General features: G+C 42.0%; 1 protein-coding gene and 1 long non-coding RNA gene across 6 annotated transcripts in view; one reads left to right on the top strand and one right to left on the bottom strand.

Annotated features, from left to right (window-relative positions):
* The window catches only part of SKI (SKI proto-oncogene), an 88,619-nt gene extending 82,770 nt beyond the window's left edge, over positions 1-5,849 (top strand). For all 5 annotated transcript variants that reach the window (XM_015882470.2, XM_015882469.2, XM_015882472.2 and 2 more), the window contains one exon: positions 940-5,849. In XM_015882470.2, the coding sequence (XP_015737956.1) occupies positions 940-1,128 (189 nt within the window). In that variant the 3' untranslated portion in view covers positions 1,129-5,849. The remainder of the gene's footprint in view (positions 1-939) is intronic.
* The window catches only part of LOC107323429, a 32,722-nt gene continuing 16,845 nt past the window's right edge, over positions 3,530-19,406 (bottom strand). Inside the window, exons 3-4 of the long non-coding RNA XR_001559243.2 lie at positions 6,038-6,161; positions 3,530-4,780 (exon numbers count right to left, since the gene is read on the bottom strand). This is a non-coding gene — a long non-coding RNA (uncharacterized LOC107323429). The remainder of the gene's footprint in view (positions 4,781-6,037; positions 6,162-19,406) is intronic.

Raw genomic sequence — 19,406 nt, 5'->3', positions numbered from 1 at the left:
CAGACTTGAGTGTAGAATGGCAGCCTCCTGGATTTCTTTGAGAAACAGCACTGACAAGCAATTAACTGCATGCCCTGCCTTCCCCTTCCTCAAAAAAAAAACCAAAACCATATATATAAATAAAATCCCAGTTGCCCAGTGATACATCTCCTATAGAAGACCATGGTCCCACATTCAGAACCCACACCTCACATACAGAGAGCCCTCACCTGTGTTAATGGAAAAGGGAATTCTAATCACATTTACTATAGCAGCGTTTCTGCTGTTAGATGCACATGCTTTACGCAGGTGTTGCTATGCCCAGAGCAAAAGCTACAAATACTTGATGTGGTTACTTTAAGGAAGAAGGAAAAAGGAAAAGAAAAAGCAATAGAAATCAGAAATTTGTCTAATCCAGGCTCTCAATAACGGGAAGGGGAGTGGTTCACTTGTTACCACTGTGAGACATGTCTAACCGGAGACCAGAAGCAGGAAATGATGTGGGCTTCCTCTCTAGCATCACAGGATGTCTCACTGATAAGAGGTGTCCAGACTAAACATAACCAGATTGAGAACTGCTGCTCTGGGCGTTACCTGCAGCTCACTTCCACTTTAGCAAAGAGAGAAAAAAAAAAGAACAACCAAGGCAACAAGTGCAGAGAAATAAAATTCCTCACAGACTGGAAAGAGCTTTGAAAATCTGCAGGTGCCTCCTTATAGTTCCACACATTTAATGGGAGAGGTTTATATGGGAGAGGTATACATACTGCTGTATGTGACGGTGCTGCAGCTGGACACTGTATAGATGATACATCAGAAGCATTTAAGTATTGCTAAGCTGAACAGTTTGTGTAATGCACTTAGATAATTGTAGAACACTGCATGGGAAAAACAGCAGGGAAAAAGAGAATTCCTGACCTCAGCTGTGTTGGTTTCATGTCTGGTTTTTCTTTTCCCTAGATCGAGGACCTGCAGGTTAAGCTTCAGCACGCAGAGGCTGACAGGGAGCAGCTCCGAGCTGACCTGATGCATGAGAGGGAGGCTCGGGAACACTTGGAAAAAGTAGTCAAGGAACTTCAGGAACAGCTGTGGCCTAAGTCAAGCAGTCAATCCAGCAGTGAAAACACAACGAGCAACATTGAGAATTAAAACACCATGTCGTCTAATACAGACAGAATGACATATATGCACAGTAAGGGAGGATGGGTGGGGTACGTGTGTAAGTGCATGTGTGAGTAGTTGCGTCTTAACACACAGATCTATGAATATGGATTCTTATTAGTTGGAAGGCAAATGTTACTCTTTATAACAGAAGCACTGAATTACGCCTCTTTTTTTGTTTTTTTCCAATCCATATAGCACAACATCTTACTGTGCCTATAAAACACAAAGTGTTTATAAACAAAATACTTTTAAGTCCACAGCAAATTTTCTACTGGCAAACTCCAAGCAAGCAGCATCGTCCAACTAGAATCAGAGTCAAAGGCAAACATGGCAGCGTGTTCATGTTGCCCTTCTGCCTGTCGGAACCTTTTGGAATTTAAAAACAGACTTTTCTTATAAGCTATTTAAAGTAATTCATTACACAGACTTGGTATTAAAAAAAATTAACAAGATTTTTTTATAATGAACCTTTAAAAGCAAAACAAAAACCTTCGATGCACAATTTTTATGACTTATTAAAGGCTTTGGGATTCTTAATGCAGAAGCCCTTTGGTGATGATGCCATTTCATTAGCAGTTTTCCAGCCGTCTAGGAAGCCATCACAGTTTTAATCCTGTCCTGTGGTTGTATGAGAACTTCAGAGTGCTTTTCAAAGTTGAGGGTTTTTTTTCTCCTTAAAAACAATCACCTTCATTTCCTGTCCTGAACACAAGAAGAAAGGAAGATGCAGGATTGTAAGGGCGTGGGGGAGGGCAGGAAGAGAAGATGGACGCTTCAGAATGATAAACCCAGCCTTACAGACTTCAGTGTTTCAGATCACGCCATGTTCTCTAAAGACATCTTCATTAATCGATGTGTTCAAAAGACTCGCTTCATCCAAGAGCACTTCAGCTTCAGGAAAAGAAAGAAGGAAGTAAAGGAAGGAAATGGATGACCTGTGAAGTTGGTTGAGAAATAAAGCAGAAGATGTGAAGTCATTCTGAAATCTTCGCGTCAGCTTTCAGTTCTCTGGAAAGCTCGTCTTTGTTGCACCATCTTTACCACAGCATTCAGTATTTACCTACTTTGAATTCCGAACTGTTTGTCAGGATTTCTGTGCCCAAGGAGAGCGTAACATCGCATTATTGGATACTACAGAACACAAAAATCAACGTTTTTTGCTGCTGTGAATAAGCCGACATCTTTTTTAAAAGAAAAAACTTGTGTTTTTAAAAGTAGAAATTACTTTAATTTTGGGATCCAAGCCGCAGCCCTGGAATAAACATGCAGCACACCATCACTCTGTCTTACTATTACTGTTATTATCATCGTCGATTTTAAACTGCACTTTGTCAGAACCTTCCTCTGCATTTTATTCCATATTTTGGAAGTTTACAAGTTCAGCATTTTTGATTCTATCACCGCCATTTTCCACCCCGCGCCATCACTTCCATGTGAAATGAGAACTCGGTACAGAACGCTACCAAACACAAAGCCAGCAGAGCAGCGTGTGCTGCTGGGTGGGTTTCACTGCTGCACTGCACGGCTGTGTCTGTCGAGGCTGGGAAGTGCTCAGATAGAGCTGGTGCTTTATTGAACGAGTGAGAAGTTCCTTTCACCCACACACACTCACCTCTGATACACTCGAGCTCAGTGAGAAGTTGATCTGGGGCTGCAGTTGTGCCTTCCAGCTCATTTTTCCTCTCAGCATCTTCTATAGGCAACGCTGACACTTTTTTTTTAACCTTAAAGAATAAAAAGACAAAAAAAAGAATAAATCCTATGCATCATCATACCCAGGAGTTACTATAAACCAAGAAATGTATTTCCAGTAACCTTTATTTGCTTTTGGACATTAATGCAAACTATGTAAGCTTAAAAATTATTTCCCTGTAGACAGAAAGCGGCTTCCAATCCTAAAATTACAGTATTTACTTACAGTACGTTAGAGGGGCTTTTTAGGTTGTTTTTTTTATTTTATTTTTTATTTTTATTTTTATTTTTTTAAACAAAAGCTGTTTGCTTGAAACCATTATAATAACCATTATAAGTAACTGTGAGCATTAACAGAGAAGTTCATATATACGTTTTTAGGTACAAAAAAGACGAAATATGAAAGAATTACTGGGACAATGTAGAACTGTTGGGAGCAAGAAACAGTGACAGCAAATAAATGACACGAACCTGTCTGGTTGTGCAGGGCTTGGCCCTGTGTGTGGGATGCTGGAGCCCGAGGCTGGATGCAGAACTCCTCCTCTAAAGTGCAATGCAAAAGGATTTTTGATCATGCTTAGGCAATGTTTGTTGTTGGGTTTATCTTTTTTAATGTGGGTTTTGTTGTGTTGGTTTTTTTTTCTTTTTTTCTTTTTTTTTTTGCTTCTTTATATGTTTTTTTTTTTTTTTTTTTTTTTTTTTTTTCTGTGATTATTAAATCATATGCATGGAATTAAAATCTCTGCCATATGTATATTCATTAATGGGCATTATTACTGTCTTATGTAAAGGGTTTATTTTGTTATGCAGTATGCATAAAAATGTTCTCAGCCTTATGATTTCCAGATCTGTTATTATTCACTGATTTCTTCAAGGGAAACTGAACGCTTTTAGCTTTAGTTGATCGTTGTGCATTTCAGAAGTCTCCCATTTGCTGCCACATTAAGAAATTACACATAGAACACATCTGTTCTCACCCCAATATCAGATCCCTCAAATCTGCCTTTTCAGATATTGTTGTTTTCCTCCCCCTGTGACTCACCCCCACACGGGCAGCTCAGCCCTCTCACTTTGCTTTCCCTTCCAGGAGCAGCGCCCACTGACCTGTAGCACATGGCACTGTTTATTTTGTGTGTCTCAGGAAGGATAGTGATTCACTGCCACGACTTCTGTGCATATGATGCTTTTGCCCTCCAACATTGATGAATTCTGCCTTTTTTTATCCCCCCCCAAAGAAAAAGAAATTAACAAGAGCCATTTTTCTTTGCTGTCAAACCACCATCATCATCCTCGTTTCTCACGTGGATCAGGTGAGATTCACAGGAAAACTTCCTAAAATGAATGACATTATGAATTACATACCGTTGTTAGAAAGGCATCGTTTCTTCTTTTGCCATGTATTATAATAAAGTGTAATACATGACTAAATCACAGCATTTGAAGTTAAGGCTTATTAGCGTTTGATCCAAAGGAATAGAAACATCCTCATTAAAAATGTCCGCAAAATCAGGTTTACAAATCAACTTTAAAAGGTGCACAAAGGCTGACGGCAACCCCGCTCCACCAGCAGCCAATTGACAGGGAGCTCTTATAGGACAAGAATCCTAAATCATTGCGTGTCTTTCCTAAGTCCGTTTTTACAACGAAATCTTGATACAATCTGCAGAAATAACTATTTTTGAGTTCAGAATTCCCGCATCCATAACTTGTTTTTATGATAACTGTCAGCATTGAGCCATAGAAATACCTTCTAGACATCTCTAGAGGCGATGGAGGTGTTGAGGTGAGGGGGTTCTGTGTGTAATTCCTGTGTCTGCTGCCCTGTCTGCACTCCAACCTGTGAGTGCAGGAATCCTAAAGGCATCTTCTCACTTCATCCGCTCTTTAGTTTCCTTTCCGAAGTTAAAAGGGAGAAGAGGTGTTTCACGCAGGCTGTTGACTCTCCCTGTAATTAAAAATATATTACTTGTATATTCAGTTTAATTACTCCTTGTTTCTATTACTAAGACTTAACGAAGGGAAAAAAATATATTAAAAAAAAAACAAAAAACGACAAAAAAAAAAAACCAACAGCAATAACATTCATATCTTTGGAGCAGCTAATAGTATAACGTCATATTCTGCTTTTCAAACAGAACTAGCCAATGTAAAGAAAAAACCTTCACAGTAAATTCAACATGTAAATACTTGTTTTCATTTTACACGGTTGTATTATAAGTGTATATGGTGTTTACTTTTTCAGAACTCTTTCTTACCTGGTAGCTGTCTTGTTTTATGAGTTGTGTTTTTAACTAAGAAGAACCTTTGCTGTCTGTTAGGAACAACAAAACAACACCAACCACCACAACCCCCTTTTTGCAGCTCTCGCTGTGTTTTAACCTCTCTCCACCGTTTGCATTTTATTTGTCCGTATTTTCACTGTAAAGTATTTTATTACCCAAAGGTCGATTTTTCTTTCCGTTCTGCCCTCACAATCAGTTTTTAAGAGGTTTTTTTTTTGTTGTTGTTGTTGCTTTGGGGTTTTTTTTGTTTGTTATTGTTGGGTTTTTTTCTTTTTCTTTTTTTTTTAATGAAAGAAATCACAGAAATGACATTTTTTCAATGGAAGAAAAACAAATCGATACATTTATAATAGCCAATAGCATTTCAGCACATTTTTGTTATCCTGGTCTCTCCTATGCTGCTGCTAATGACAATATTATGACTTACTCTACTATTCTAGAACTATTTTTATGTAAGTAATGTATGCTTTCTTGTTTATAAATGCCTGATTTAAAAAAGAAAAAAAAAATAAGAAAAAAGCTTGGCATATTTATCTATTTCGCTGTGTACCTTGATAGTCCTTTTCCACCCCCTTTTCCACATCCCCTCCCCTCGAAGCAGATAATATTGTAAAATAAAGGACTTTATGAGATTATGTATGAAAATAGCTATGCTTATATACCACAGTGACTGAATGTACAGTGTATAGACGCATTACCTAAAATAAAATTGTTTGTCCAGAAAAAAATAAATAGACATGTGATGGTTTGTGAGTTTTCTCTGCTTGCAGCTCAGGACAGGCAGATGTCAGAGGAGGCGTCTGGAAAGGGGTGAGGGATCTGATGGAGAAGTCAGGACTTAGCAAAGCAGTTTAATTAAACACTGCAACAGATTCAGACGTTCCTGGGCAGCAGCGATGCTAACAGAACATCAGACCCACCTGGAGACCTGCAGGCAGGAGATGTGCTCTGCTTTGCTGCCTTGTGGTTATGGAGCAAGGCTCCATAATGGGCTCTGCTCCCTCAGCAGGTTCCTCGTGGGGCTGTTGGATCCGTCTGTTGTAGCTGTGCAGAAATGAACACAAAGCTTGTGACTAACATGGGCCAGATGTCTGCACATGGCATGAGCCACCTCACACGTCTGATGACAGGACAATTTATTATGATGTGCTAATAATACTATACGTATATTTATTGCATGCATATAGATGTAGACGAGTCATATTCTGCAAAACAGCAAACTTTCTTAGCCCTGCAAGCCAATTTCTTATGTTCCAGTTCTGAGATCATGCAACGCAGCCATGGATTCATCTGCTACACACCCACACACCCTAAAAAAATAACAAAGCCCCTTCTGCCTATGGGTGGAAGTGGCATTAAATTGTCAGAGATGCTGGAGGGAAGCTCGGATTTCCTGTCATGGTTTATCTGTTTTAGCATACAAAAAAAAAAGAGTCTGACTGCTTTAAATGCTCTCAGGCCCACGAGCAACACGAGGCTGCTGCTAACAGCAGCACCAGCCAGCCCTGCCATGAGGCTGCAAGGCACCACTTACAATCACACTCAGGTCTGCACATGGCAACGCTGATAGAAGAAAGGGATTTAATTGGAAACGAAGCTTTTAGCAGGAAAATCCTAACAATGGATGAAGCCCGTTTCTTTTGAAGAGGGAGACGTGTAAGCACATAAAAGTTTGTACCAGGTCAAAGAAAAAGAAACACAAGAGGGGAAAAATGCAAAAAGCAGGAGATGGAAACATATGTTAAAGTCATTCAATCATGGTTTTCTGAGAAATGGCTGCAGAATTTCCACAGCTCTGGTACATTTCTTAATGTGCCTTTGTAAAACAGTGGAAAAGCCAGAGAACGATCAAAGGAAGCTTAAACAAATTGTACTTCTTAGTTCTGACTCATCCGGCCTTGTTTTCTAAGGTGTTGGTTTATTTCCTGTCTCTGCCACCTGGACATTAACAGTGGGCACAACCAGCAGTCACACACAGCTCTATTTCTCAACAGCACACAGCAGAATTCCTTCCTTTAGGAATAGGGTGACAGTCCCCAACCTCATTTATCACTATATTGCAAACCAGCAAATTAACTCAGACACAGATTGAAAGGATAAAGAACAGCGTAGTAATAACCCAAAATCATTATGCAAGAAGAGAAGGGCAGGACAGAGCACCTTCCAGAACAGGAAGCTTCAAGCTCACACACCAACCAGCACTGGAATAGAATTGTGCTCCAGTCCTGGGTTAGTGCCAACCTGCCAGCTCAGATAAGGACATCAAACCTAAGATAGTTTTCAAATAAATCTGGGAGTGAATCGTGTTTGTTTCAGTTCCTGAAGTTAGCTGAGGCTAACTTGGAAGTCAGGCCTGGCTGCACATACAGTAGTCTCAGATGTCTGTATCCAGCTACCCAGCACTATTGGACATCATCCTTATTCTTGGGCCATCCACGCAGTTATCCCAGATTCATCTGGCTGCTCCGGGAGCTCTCATTGTGCTGACCTACATTACAGGCACAGACACACACAGCAGACCCCGTGTACTTCATTCACCTCCTCTGCTGTTCTGCGCTTGCATCCTTTATAGGGAGGGTGGATACATGGGTGCTGCAATAGAAGACCATGGAGATACGGGTCAATCTTGGCAAAACCCAAAACAATACACACTATTACTATAGTTATTTTATTTTTAAATACTAACTTGCTTATGTACAGAAAAACAATTAAGAAAAATCCAGAGCTGCTGATCTGCCAGCTGTATCAAGGATGCCAGTTAACGTCACATCATAAATGAGGTGTTCAGAAGTGGTTTGTGAGCTGAGACAGCTGGGGCCACATTGAGAAGTGCACCTCCCAACACCGTTAAGTTTGGTGCCTGTCAGAGTTTCTTAGCAGGCAGCAAGAAATGGAGGTGTCCAGATTTCGCCCATGCAAAGCTTTGCTTTCTCTCCATTTCCTCACCTTTCCTGGACTCCTTTCTTTCCAGTCTTTCCTTTGGCAAAGTGCCTCTGCCCACACAGCTACAGCTGAAGGTACCGAGGAGCTCTGCATAGTTTCATCAGTGCATCACTCGAAATATCCACATGAACACAGTGACCAGAGCGAGGAGACTGCTCCTAAAGCCACCAATTCCAAACACGGCGTACGTACCCAACTAAAGCACTTGTATGGTGCCAAAGGGTAAAAACAGCTATGAAATATCAACACCAGAATTAAACAAGAGCTCAGCACCGTGTCTCGCTCCTTTCCATCTTACTGTTAGCAGCACCCCTTATTTATACCTAACAGATGGAGCAGAGGGAAAACTCAGCACACACATAGCAAGGCAGAGGTTTAGGTTAGAGGTTTGATAGGGGTTTAGGGCAGAAATGAAGGCAGCCCTCATTGCTGCCCGTGGTGTCCGAACCATAATTTTATGTGCTCCCATGTTCATCTGCTGAAAAGATATTAAAGAAATCCATCTTGGCACATCTGCAAGGAAGGGATAAAACTTGCAGAAGATGATAGGAACCAGGGAAGCAGTAAAAACCCAGGAGTGTCACAGTTAATGATGATATGTGAGTAATCCAGTTATAAAGGCACTGTCAGTGGGAAGAGAGCACAAATATAATAAAACCCAGCTGTGTGACATACACTCCAGTGGAATTTTTATTAGATGGCTTATGTGCACTTTAAGTATACCTGACTGCAATGCAAATTCTCACAGACTCGTGTTGGGGAGGGACAAAAAAAAAGCTTCCACGGGTCTCTGTGCTGAACTGATTGAGTTGAATTGTTCTGTACAGTATCTGTGGGTTTTCTGGCTCATCTTTCTGGATTTACTTTTGTATTTGCTGTCTGCTGACTCAGCTCCTTAATCTGGAAGCTTGAGAATTTCATGCTCCTAAATACTTCCCCAGAGCCTGTTCTGGCCCAGCTTGCTCAGTCCTCTGGCCTCTCTATCACTGATCACTAATGACTGCTCTTGTCTCTGCTGTTTGTATGAGCTGCAACAACAACAACCATCACACCACAGGCAGGGCATGAAGAAACCACAGAATGTGGTTCTATGTGGGATGGGGGAAAGAATAACTAAAAAAGAAAGAAAGTACAGCTCGTGGGTTGAGATAAAACATTTACCAAGACAGAGAAAAGGAAAAGGGTAATAGTTACGACTATACAAGTTAAATGTTCTGTAGGTTAAGTTCTGGACTCCTTCTGCACACACAAGTGCTGCTGATGTGAGCAGGAGGCACGGATGGAACTTCAGGCCAATAAAGGTGTTCATCCCTCACCTTGCCCATGATCAAGCTCGCTATAAACAGATTCTTTAAGTTCTGATTCTCACAGTGTATAAAGACGGGATCCCACACTGCTTAATTTAATCTGGCAGAACACATTGGTGAAAGACATTGATTTCTTCCCTCACTGCCTCTTTCTCTTCCATCAATTTTCCCAGATAAGAGGCCTGTGGCTCAGACCCTGCTGGTGACGGATGCCTTGTAATTGCACTGAATGGATTATCACCAGACATCTAGCAGGCATTTACAGTGCTACAGCTGTAATCAGAAACAGTCTCACCCAGTAGAAAGGCTCTGAGGAACAGACAGCTGTTCCTATTGCCTCTGCTTTGTCTCCCTGCTCTTACATCAAGCCTAACATCCTTTATTTACATTTTTACTACAGTAACACATAGGATGCTGTACTGAAACCAGCGGCCAGACAGGCTGAGTGCTGTTCAAGTCCAAAGAACCTTCCTCTGCATCTGACAACGTACAGGATGGCTTCAGCTATAAGACAACTGTCCTTCCATTTGTTCTGGATCACGTTTTCTGCCCTGCACAATTTAGTGTGAAAAAATATAATGAGAGTGCTTACACCACACTCTCAGCCCTGGTTTTAATTCAGTCGTTCATGCAGGATCACAGTTTAGTCAGTCTATTGAGGACATTGACATGGAAATGGCATCCTGATAGGAAAGATTTTCATGTTGAGTACAAACAGTACAAGCTTCACACTTCCAGCCCTCAATTCTAACTAAAAATCAATGCTACTTTGAAACAAGATTCATCTGACATGATGTTCCAGCTGAAAGCTCCCTCTTTATCTTTGAGAACAACGTGAAATCTTCCGTGGAGCAAATTAAGAGTTAGTGTCAGTCTGGTGCTTGCATCATCAGTGAGAATCCTTCCCTGCACACCTACGTGTCTCACAAGGCACCGATGGGCCCCATTTTAAGTTATATGATTTCACAGAACTCCAGTGAATGCCTCATAATGTCTCACACTGGCTTGTTACACATACAGAACTTGACTAATATATACATACATTTATGTATGTAGAAAGAGCTTTTCAAAAAAGCATCGTGAGACACAACAGGAAACGTGAATATCCTTCAGAGTTTTTTGCACCTTGAAAAGCAGAGGGAAGGCAGGAGAAGAGGGGACAGTGGATTTGCTGGCACTCATGTACACACGGGCTGTGGGGTTTGTGCAGCTGGGAGATAATGTGCTTTGCAGGTCACTGGCTCCTGAACACTGTGTTATCTCAGTGTAACATACACCTTGTTGTGTCTTACCGCTTAATTACAGCTGATATGCAGGCTGTAATATTGCTTATCATTAGCTGGAGGATGACAATTACCTTTTAAGATTAAACTATTTTCTTTTTTTCTTCAGCCAAGTCTCCGTATGACACTTCCTGAGCCCAAGAAAAGATTTGCACAAGCAGAACAAATCCATATACTAATTGGTGATGTGCTCCACATAATGATGTATAATTTAGGAAGCATGCATTATGAACATCACCAACAGTACTCGACACTGCACAGAGCCTGGATGGAAACCCAGAGGGTCAGCCAGTTAGCTGCAAGTGGCCAAAAAACCTCAGACAGCAATAAAGGCAATGAAACGCTGTGATCCCCTACACAAAAAGCACCAGTGTGGCAAATGCCAACAGCTGTGGCTCAGCCTGCACAAAGCTGCCCTTCCCATTACCATCACCTTTCAATGCACCTTCCATGCCCGCAGCTTTGCCCTCTTCTTCTTCATTCAACCCAGCTTCCTAAGAAGGCTTAGACACAGTTCACAGAGATCCTACAGTGGGGAAGGAGCTTGAGAGTGGGCTGTAAAAGGATCAGCTAAAAGCGGTGAGTCTGCTCCAGCCCGACTGTCATTAAGTACTTACACCTTCTTCAAGAACCAGAGATGTGTTACTACGCACGAACTACGCTCAGAAATTGCTCATAAATACTCTGCACTGAAATCCACAAGGGCCTGAAAGGAGATTTAACCACTGATTACCACAATAAAACTTAAAGACTGAATAAGAACTGTTTCTATACCTCTACTAATCATTTATGAGGATCCCCCAGAGCAAAGCCTTCAGCTCCTGAGCGTAAGTGCCATAACGTTCAGATGTGATGTCTCGGTGTCGGAGGTCAATGGTTTAAATCTCCTGTCCTGTAGTTTGTCAACTCCTGTTTATCCCATCCAGCACAGCACAAGGCTGCCACGTATAAATCTTCCATAAACCTGTTTTGATCTTTCACCTACACTAGATTAAAAATAGCCCAGAGCGAGAGCTTACAGCGTTCTGTCATAGCAATTTCTGTGTCAAAAAAAATGATGGATAGCTACGTGGAAAAAGAACGAACCAACCCAGAGATGGTGTAACAAAGGAGCCTGAATTACATCTCCAAGAAGGAAGAGTTTTACTCACAGTGGAAATCCCCACTCAGCTCACCACACTGGGTCAATGTGCTGCAGCATGGGATGTGTCATTACACCCATCCTACGACGCTTCCTTTCTCCTATTGGTTTAATAGAAGATACTGTTATTACCGTGCATTGCTCTGCTTGTACCTGTAGATCACCAAAGCCACAGTTACCAAAGTGAGAAAGATCTCCCAAGTATTTGCAGATGCCTCCGTATTTATTCAGAATGATACACACTTTCCTAACAGCTTATAAAGAACGTAACATCTGTTTACCAGACACCTTTATGACATCCTACCTCTGTGAGCAGTGTGCTAAGATTTAAGGAATCACTGTGTTAAATCTCGCACAGGTGCTAAATAAATGGCACCAAGAAACACAGAATTGCTGACAAACCCTTCTTTCTTCCTGGACCCCACCAGGACTCCACAGCAAAACAATCCAGATACTTATCAGATATAAACCCAGTAGTGAAAAAAATAACTCTGGCAGCTCTCATAGATTCTGTGATGCCCTTGATGAAGCATAAAACATCCATGCTGACTCTCAGTAGTCCCTTAGGGTGAAAGAGGTGTCTTTCAAACACAACAAAACACACAAAAACAAGAATAAACCAAACTGAACCCAACTCAGTTTTGTACCAAAGGTCCCTAGAAATGCTTGAGAATACGCAGGACTGCATATTCTTGCCAACGATTCAAGTCCCAACTCTTGAGTGCTCCGGAAAGCCTGTCCTTGTACTTCAGATTCAACTCAGATCCTGATCTGTTAGAATCTGAAGAGACACAATACATCACAATTGGACCTATGGAAGGAAAAGAGCCCATGACCAGCTAACATAAACCACCCAGCATCCTGGCATTTAATTGAACACTACAGTACCCTTCTGCCCCTCAGAGCTTTGCTGTTGGATGGATGGAGCATAGGCCCTTCCAGTCCCAGTTGCACAGATTCCTATCTGGTATTGAAGAGCTTTCTGGCTGATGTAACCACGTAAGAAACTGTCTGTCATCCAGAAAGCCGCAGTTTCACATACACAGCAGTGAGAGAGAACACATGAATGAAAGGTACAGCTGCTAAACTTCACACCAGGAGCCAATCCAAATGAAGGAGATGTGGGAGCTCCAAGCCAGACACAAAAGCATCATTATATGCAAGATGAAAGAGAAGAATAAAGTAAAACGTGTTCATCACAATTAAATTCAAGTTTGGTATATTGTTGAGTAGAATTTGGAGGACCAGAGTATGAGGTTCAGACCCAGACTCAAATCATATATATATATCATTTAAGTATAATCTAGATAGTCACATCAAACAAAGTGGCTGGGCAACAAAAGCCACTGAGACAGTAAGGAACTGATCCTCAATGTACACAGCTCAGTGATGGAAACGTAACCAGGCGGTGACTCCCAGCACTGAAGCAGCAGCACTTGCTCCAGCCATCACTCACATAACAGTGACTCATCTGTATTCCCCAGATAAACCCCATCTGTATCAGAGACCAAAGGGCTCTGACAAGTTCTAGATAACATACACCAAATAGCCCAAGTGCAAAGGGAGACAATTTCCTGCATCTGGTCACAGCCAGACGATGTTCCTCAGCTCCATGCTACGTCATGAGAACAGAGAGGATCTCGGTAACAGAGGTCAGACCCCATCCCTTGCTCTGCCCGTCTGCACTCACACGGAGTGTCCATTTATAAGCAGTTTATATGGAGGCAATAAACTATTTGCAGATGTTATAAACATTTTACAGGTCGGGGTACTAAACATGTTAGGGTTAATAATTATTTACTGAAGCGACTATTAATCATTTACAAAACTTCTATGAATTGAAATTCTCTATAGTTCATTACTATGTGCAATGGCTGTTATCTGGGTGACCACACTAGAGATCAGTCCAAGGATCCCTGCAGCTCAAAGATTAACCACATTTCTAAGGCAGAAACAGCCACAAGCCCCTGAAGGACCTGTGACAACTGCAGTCAATACTGTGAAGTCAGCCACAACTTCTGGGAGTGTTTCTTGTCCACTTGAGAAGGTACAAAGGAATAGCTTTATTCCTATGGGACTTCCAGCAGCAAGAGTATGAAAGCTGTAAGCAAAGTGGAAGTACTGAATGTACTGGCACAGACAGACACCCCAAAGGCTTCTCCGTGCCTTGAATGATACCTTGTAAAGCCAGGATACAAGACCAGATGCATGTATCCCATTTTGGCCAATGTTATTGATCTGCCTGTGAATGGTGCCCCACCAGCTGTGACACAAGGCAGCCTACCCAGGGAAATAACTCTGAAAAATAAGAATTAGAAAACAATTCTCCTCCCTCTTCACCAAAGACTGGGTTTCATCTTTTGCAAGCAGCTGAAGCTGTGGGCAGCCAAAGCCCTCAGCCATGCTGCAAAGAATCAAAACAACCTCACTTGTAAATGGGGAAAAAAAAACTGCAGTGAAATCTTCCCCTCCTGGGGCTGAATGTCTGTCACCTCTGCAGGCACAACACAAGGATTGCTGGATAGCTGTCAACATCAGTTCTGTCAGTGACTAGAGAAATATTGAGCAGCTCAGGTTGGAGGGCAGGAGAATAGACAAGCTACTTGTTCCTTGCACTAAAAGCATGCCTTGATAGCTAACTGCAGCCATATGACCACTAAACGGGGTGCTTCACATGCGTAAGTATGTGCTTAAACCCTTTCCTGAATGGAGACTGTGTTAACCTGTGGGACAGACTGAACTACAAACGTAACCTTGGAGATACAAGAATAGAGTCCAGGGTGCGTCTGTGCAGTCTGATAAGTGCTAATCTGATAAAGTCTGAGCCACCCAGACTGCATGCGTCAATGAAGGCAGCGCAGCAAGTGGACAGGACATGGATGCTGCTGATCTGCCCGACAGCAAATGGAAACTCATTCAAAGAACTTTGTGCTTTTGAGATGAAGGTTATGGAGGCCTTGTAGGGCAGACACAGAAGATGAAGTTATCAGAATGGCAAGCAGACTTAACACCACCACCACCACCTCTTTATCTTTTAATTGCCAATATAATACAGTCGTAGGCCTTCAAAAGATACACAGATGCCTCACTCTGATGTAAATCATCAGGCAGTAAAGCATCCCTGAAAATCTGGATCCTTGTGACATTGACTTTAAAGCACAGTCAAATTGATTAGAAAGTTCCAGTGTTTGAGATGACACTTTCCATTTCCAGCCAGCCTTACAGCTGAGTAGGAACACACACATCCACCTTCTGTATCCCAATAAATGGTATCAGGGCACAGTCACAAGACTTCCTCCCAAAGCCTTAAGACATCTGCCACTTTAGGTCTTGGTTACTCATGGTTATACTATTGCAACAGCCAGCTCTTTTTTTGTCCCCAGGAAGCAACTCCCTATTTATGACAGCTCATAATTACAAAACAGAAGTCAAACACCTCACAACTGTTAGGAAAAACCAATCACCTGCAGTGCCTTCATCAGATGGCTTACCAACAACAAGGTGAACCGCAGGTCTGTGGTGATGCTGATCTCAATCTGCTCCTGCACTGGTGGGTTGCTACCACAGTCTGGTGGAAAACATCATGTCAGGGCAACCACCTTCCAGCTGCTTTTTGCTGCATCCATTGGTAATGCATTTTTACCTCATGGTAAAATACATGACGGACTTGGGAGATATGAGCCTCTCATTTAAGAGCTGAAGAAAATATGATATTGACCATGTTTCCATTCAGTCAGCAAGCGCTAAGGATACACCTCTGACAGATACCAGGTTCAAGAAGTGGCACAAAAATAAAGCAGCTTTTGTTCACCCATGAACACCCACTGCTCTCCAGCTGACCCAGTGGCAGCTCAGGGACCCAAAGCTTTCAAAACTAATACTCGAGGTCCTTCTAAATTAAGTCGTCGATGATGAGTTCTGAAATTTCAAAGAAGAATATTTCCTTTCTCAGATGTCTTGGGGCAAGAGGAAATTTAAAATAACTGTTTCTTCTTCCTGTCTCTTGAACACTTGTCTGTCATGAAGTCCAAACCCTACAGCAAGGCTGAGTTCTCACCTAGAGAAACAGAACATGGGCCAGTTTCATTTCCCCCAGCACCACAATGCTCAAATTCCCTGCTTAAGGGAAGAGCTGTGACTCTGAGCTAGACTCAGTGGTTTCAGTTCGCAGGGGGTTTGTTTCCCACAGCTGCTCTTCAGCCAAGCTGTGAACGAAGCTGAAAATTCATTTGAAAAACCTTCTATGGTTTCTCATGCTTTCACAATTACATTATAGCTCTTTCCTCAACATTTACCACCCCCTGCAGGGAATTCCCCAACACATGGGTAAAATTTACCAGGAAGGTTTATAAACCTTGACAGAGACTTCATCTCAAACAGTGCAAGAATTTGGTTTCAAATAAATCTGGGAAATTCTCTGTTATGAGCCCTGTGATTCTGTGGAAGGGTGGATGCTTGATGTCCTGCTCTATGGGCTGATCTGGAGCCCACTGAAGCAACTGGAAGGAGCTGCATGGATATACATGGGCTCTGAATTCTGTAACTGCTAATGCTTCTCCCTGTGACTCAATAAGAAAATCATCTGAGAGCTCAGGTGAGGACAACATCAAGACCAGAAGCTGTCAGCAGCTGGGGACTCTGTACAAAACATCAACTGAGCCAATGGCAAAACCTGTCCATCAGATAACAACAGGCTTTGCAGGTCTCAAACCCAACTCTACCAATTTCATTTGTACCAGTCCTCAGCTGACTGCTGAGGCCACAATACTGCACATCAGAGTAGCAGTCCCCATGGAAACCAGCAAACTGGCACCTGCTTGATGTCTTGTTTTAAAGGAGCTGCAGAGCTGCTTGCAGTCAGGGAGAAAAACCTTCTGCAAACATGCAGCTCCCATCATTAGAGCATTTATATCTTCCATGTCTCAATTACNCTTGGTCAAGCTCTTGATACAGTCAAGGAGGATCCTGTTATGACAGTCAGTGAAAGCTGACAGATCACTGTACATTTCACATTGCAGCTTTGCCCTATCACTGAGACATTGCACACTCCAAATGCTCAGATGCTCAACTAGAATCACTCGGGCCCGTTTACAATCCCCTTCTTTGTTGGTTAAAGATGTCAGAAAGTAACATGGAGCCAACACCTGAATCCCAGCCCTGGAACCTAAAGACAGAAACACACATTTCTGAGCCTTATTGACAAACCAACTGAATTTTGAGCTATTTGGTGCCTGTGGTCTATGTTAGAAGTGCCTGAATTTTACATCAGCCGCTACTCCTGGACCCTCGAATAGATAAGAATGAATCTACAGTGTTTCTTTAGTTGGATCACCTCTTTAAACCAAGCTATTATGGGGCAGGAACTTCCTACTACATACAAAAGCTGTTCTAAAGCACATCTTTGATTCTTCTAAACAGCCAATGCAACATAATGAAAACTGTTCAGAAGTTTATTACATATTGACACACGCTGCTGCAGAAAGTTCATGCCCATAAACACCATTTTTAATCGATATATTCTGTCTGATCAAAGGAAATCACTGAACATGGAATCAACTACAGTGACACACACTGGAGGGTGATTTCAAACAAACATCATGTAAACAGCTTCCTGGAATGTGCTCAGTGGTACCAGCACGTTCTTTAAAGAGATGACATACAAAAAGAGGTGGGGGTGAGGGGGACAGCCAGATTTTAACTTGGTGTAACAGATACTTACACTAATAAATTAAACGTGTGCTCCCTAACATTAAGGGCAGCTGACAGAGAACAGCTCCTGTCTGTATCAGAAAGCTCTTTAATGCAGGGTGCCTGCAGATAAGCTGCTTCTTAGGAATGGTTTCCCACTCCAACCCATACCTGGGAACAGGGCAGAAAAACATTAGCTGGCACGGGCCAAAGCTCTGCCAGGAAGCATTCCATTGCTCCAGTAGTATAGTATCGTATTCCACATTTGAGGAACATTCCTGGGAGCATTCCCAGGCATCCTTGATTTTACTAGCATGGACACAGTCTAAGATTTCCAGATGCTCACTAGAATAACGTTTTGCTACTTGGACATTATCTTCTGAACAAAGATCCCAATGCAAAATAAAATAGAAAAGCTTAATTATGGCAGAAATGAACATTACAGTAACAATAGTGCCAAAAAGGGATTTCTGGTCCAGTTTGGAACACACACGTTTTTCACTTGCCAGAAAGCTGTATGTTCATCAGACAGCTATCTGACACCCTCATTCCATGTACTATTATTCTGGAATGAACAATGACAACCACAGTACTTAAGAAAGACAGCTTGTAGATGAAATGCAAACACCACTGGCAGAAGATTTTAACTCTGGAATTTAAAAGAGATCTTAAAGCATGAATTAATACAGACTGTGATGAAGAACGTCAAGTGTCTCTGCTAGTGAAAGCACAACCACAGCAATGCTTCCTGCCCACAGCTCTGAGGCTTCTCTTTTCCTCCTTTTCACCTCTTTCACCCTCTTCGTCTCTTTTGATCAGTACAACAAAGGTGTAATTTTAACACATGGAGACAAATCAATTCTAGCTGCCACGCAGATGCACCTTAGGTTTGTAACATAAAAGTTCCATTAAATCATTGTAATAAGAACCATCAGCAATGTTCAGAAATGCAAACAGCATGCAAGGAATCACTGGTAAAGGAAAACAAAGCAGCACCGTGTGTTTGGGCTGTTCTCATCCTCTTTTCCTGGGGACACAGTGCTGGCAGTTCCCTGGGGCAGGATATTAAGCGAGACAAACCTTTTGCCTGACCCAGTACAGCAGTTCTTATCTTGATCTAATTTGGTCATCACAGAGAGCAACATGTGTTAAATGACCTAAAACTAATACCACCATCAGAACAGGTGAACCAGGGCCTGGCATGTCGACAACAATAGCCTGATGGGGATTTTCAACTACTGACTGAACAGAACACGGAGCAGAGAAAAAGCTGTGCCAGACATCACAGGATAAATCCGCAGCCATCCCTGACATATCAAAGTTTGTGCAGCCCCAGCCCAGCACTCTCAGCTCATTCATGTGGGAAAGCACTGCCAACTCCAAGTTATTCAAAATCTTTAGTCAGACTGAGAAACGCTTTCGATGCAGAAAAATATATATAAATATATTAAATAGCTGAAAGATCTCGAGAGTTATTTGAAACAAGAAAATGCATTTTTCATTCGCTTCCTCTGATTTCCAGTCCCTGGTGTGGTTGTGTTCTCAAGGATTTTCTTCTCTAACCTCAGAAGCCGTAGGAGCTCAGTGTTTGCAGAGGGAAAGCCAAAGGACCTGTGTCACAACTCCAGAGATGGGCAGGAAGAAGAATCCCAAGTGTCACGATGTTAAAACTCAGAGTTGGCAAAATACCTCTGATCTGAAGAGGTGAAGAAATAGGAATGGCACGAGACGGACTTGAACAGCTGTACGTACTGCAGCCCAAGATTTCAAATTCTCTGTCAAAATATTATACTGCAGAGCGAACATTCTCCATGGAAAGCAGATATTTTTGGTGAAAATGCTATTTTATCAAAACTCCACTTTCCATTAAACACAGTTTTGACAGAAAATTTTCAGCTATCCTTATTCAGTGTTATGCTCTGTAGTT

Source organism: Coturnix japonica, chromosome 21, assembly GCF_001577835.2.
Source record: "Coturnix japonica isolate 7356 chromosome 21, Coturnix japonica 2.1, whole genome shotgun sequence".
NCBI classification, from domain to species: domain Eukaryota; kingdom Metazoa; phylum Chordata; class Aves; order Galliformes; family Phasianidae; genus Coturnix; species Coturnix japonica.
This window is presented reverse-complemented; position numbering and strand designations above follow the sequence as displayed.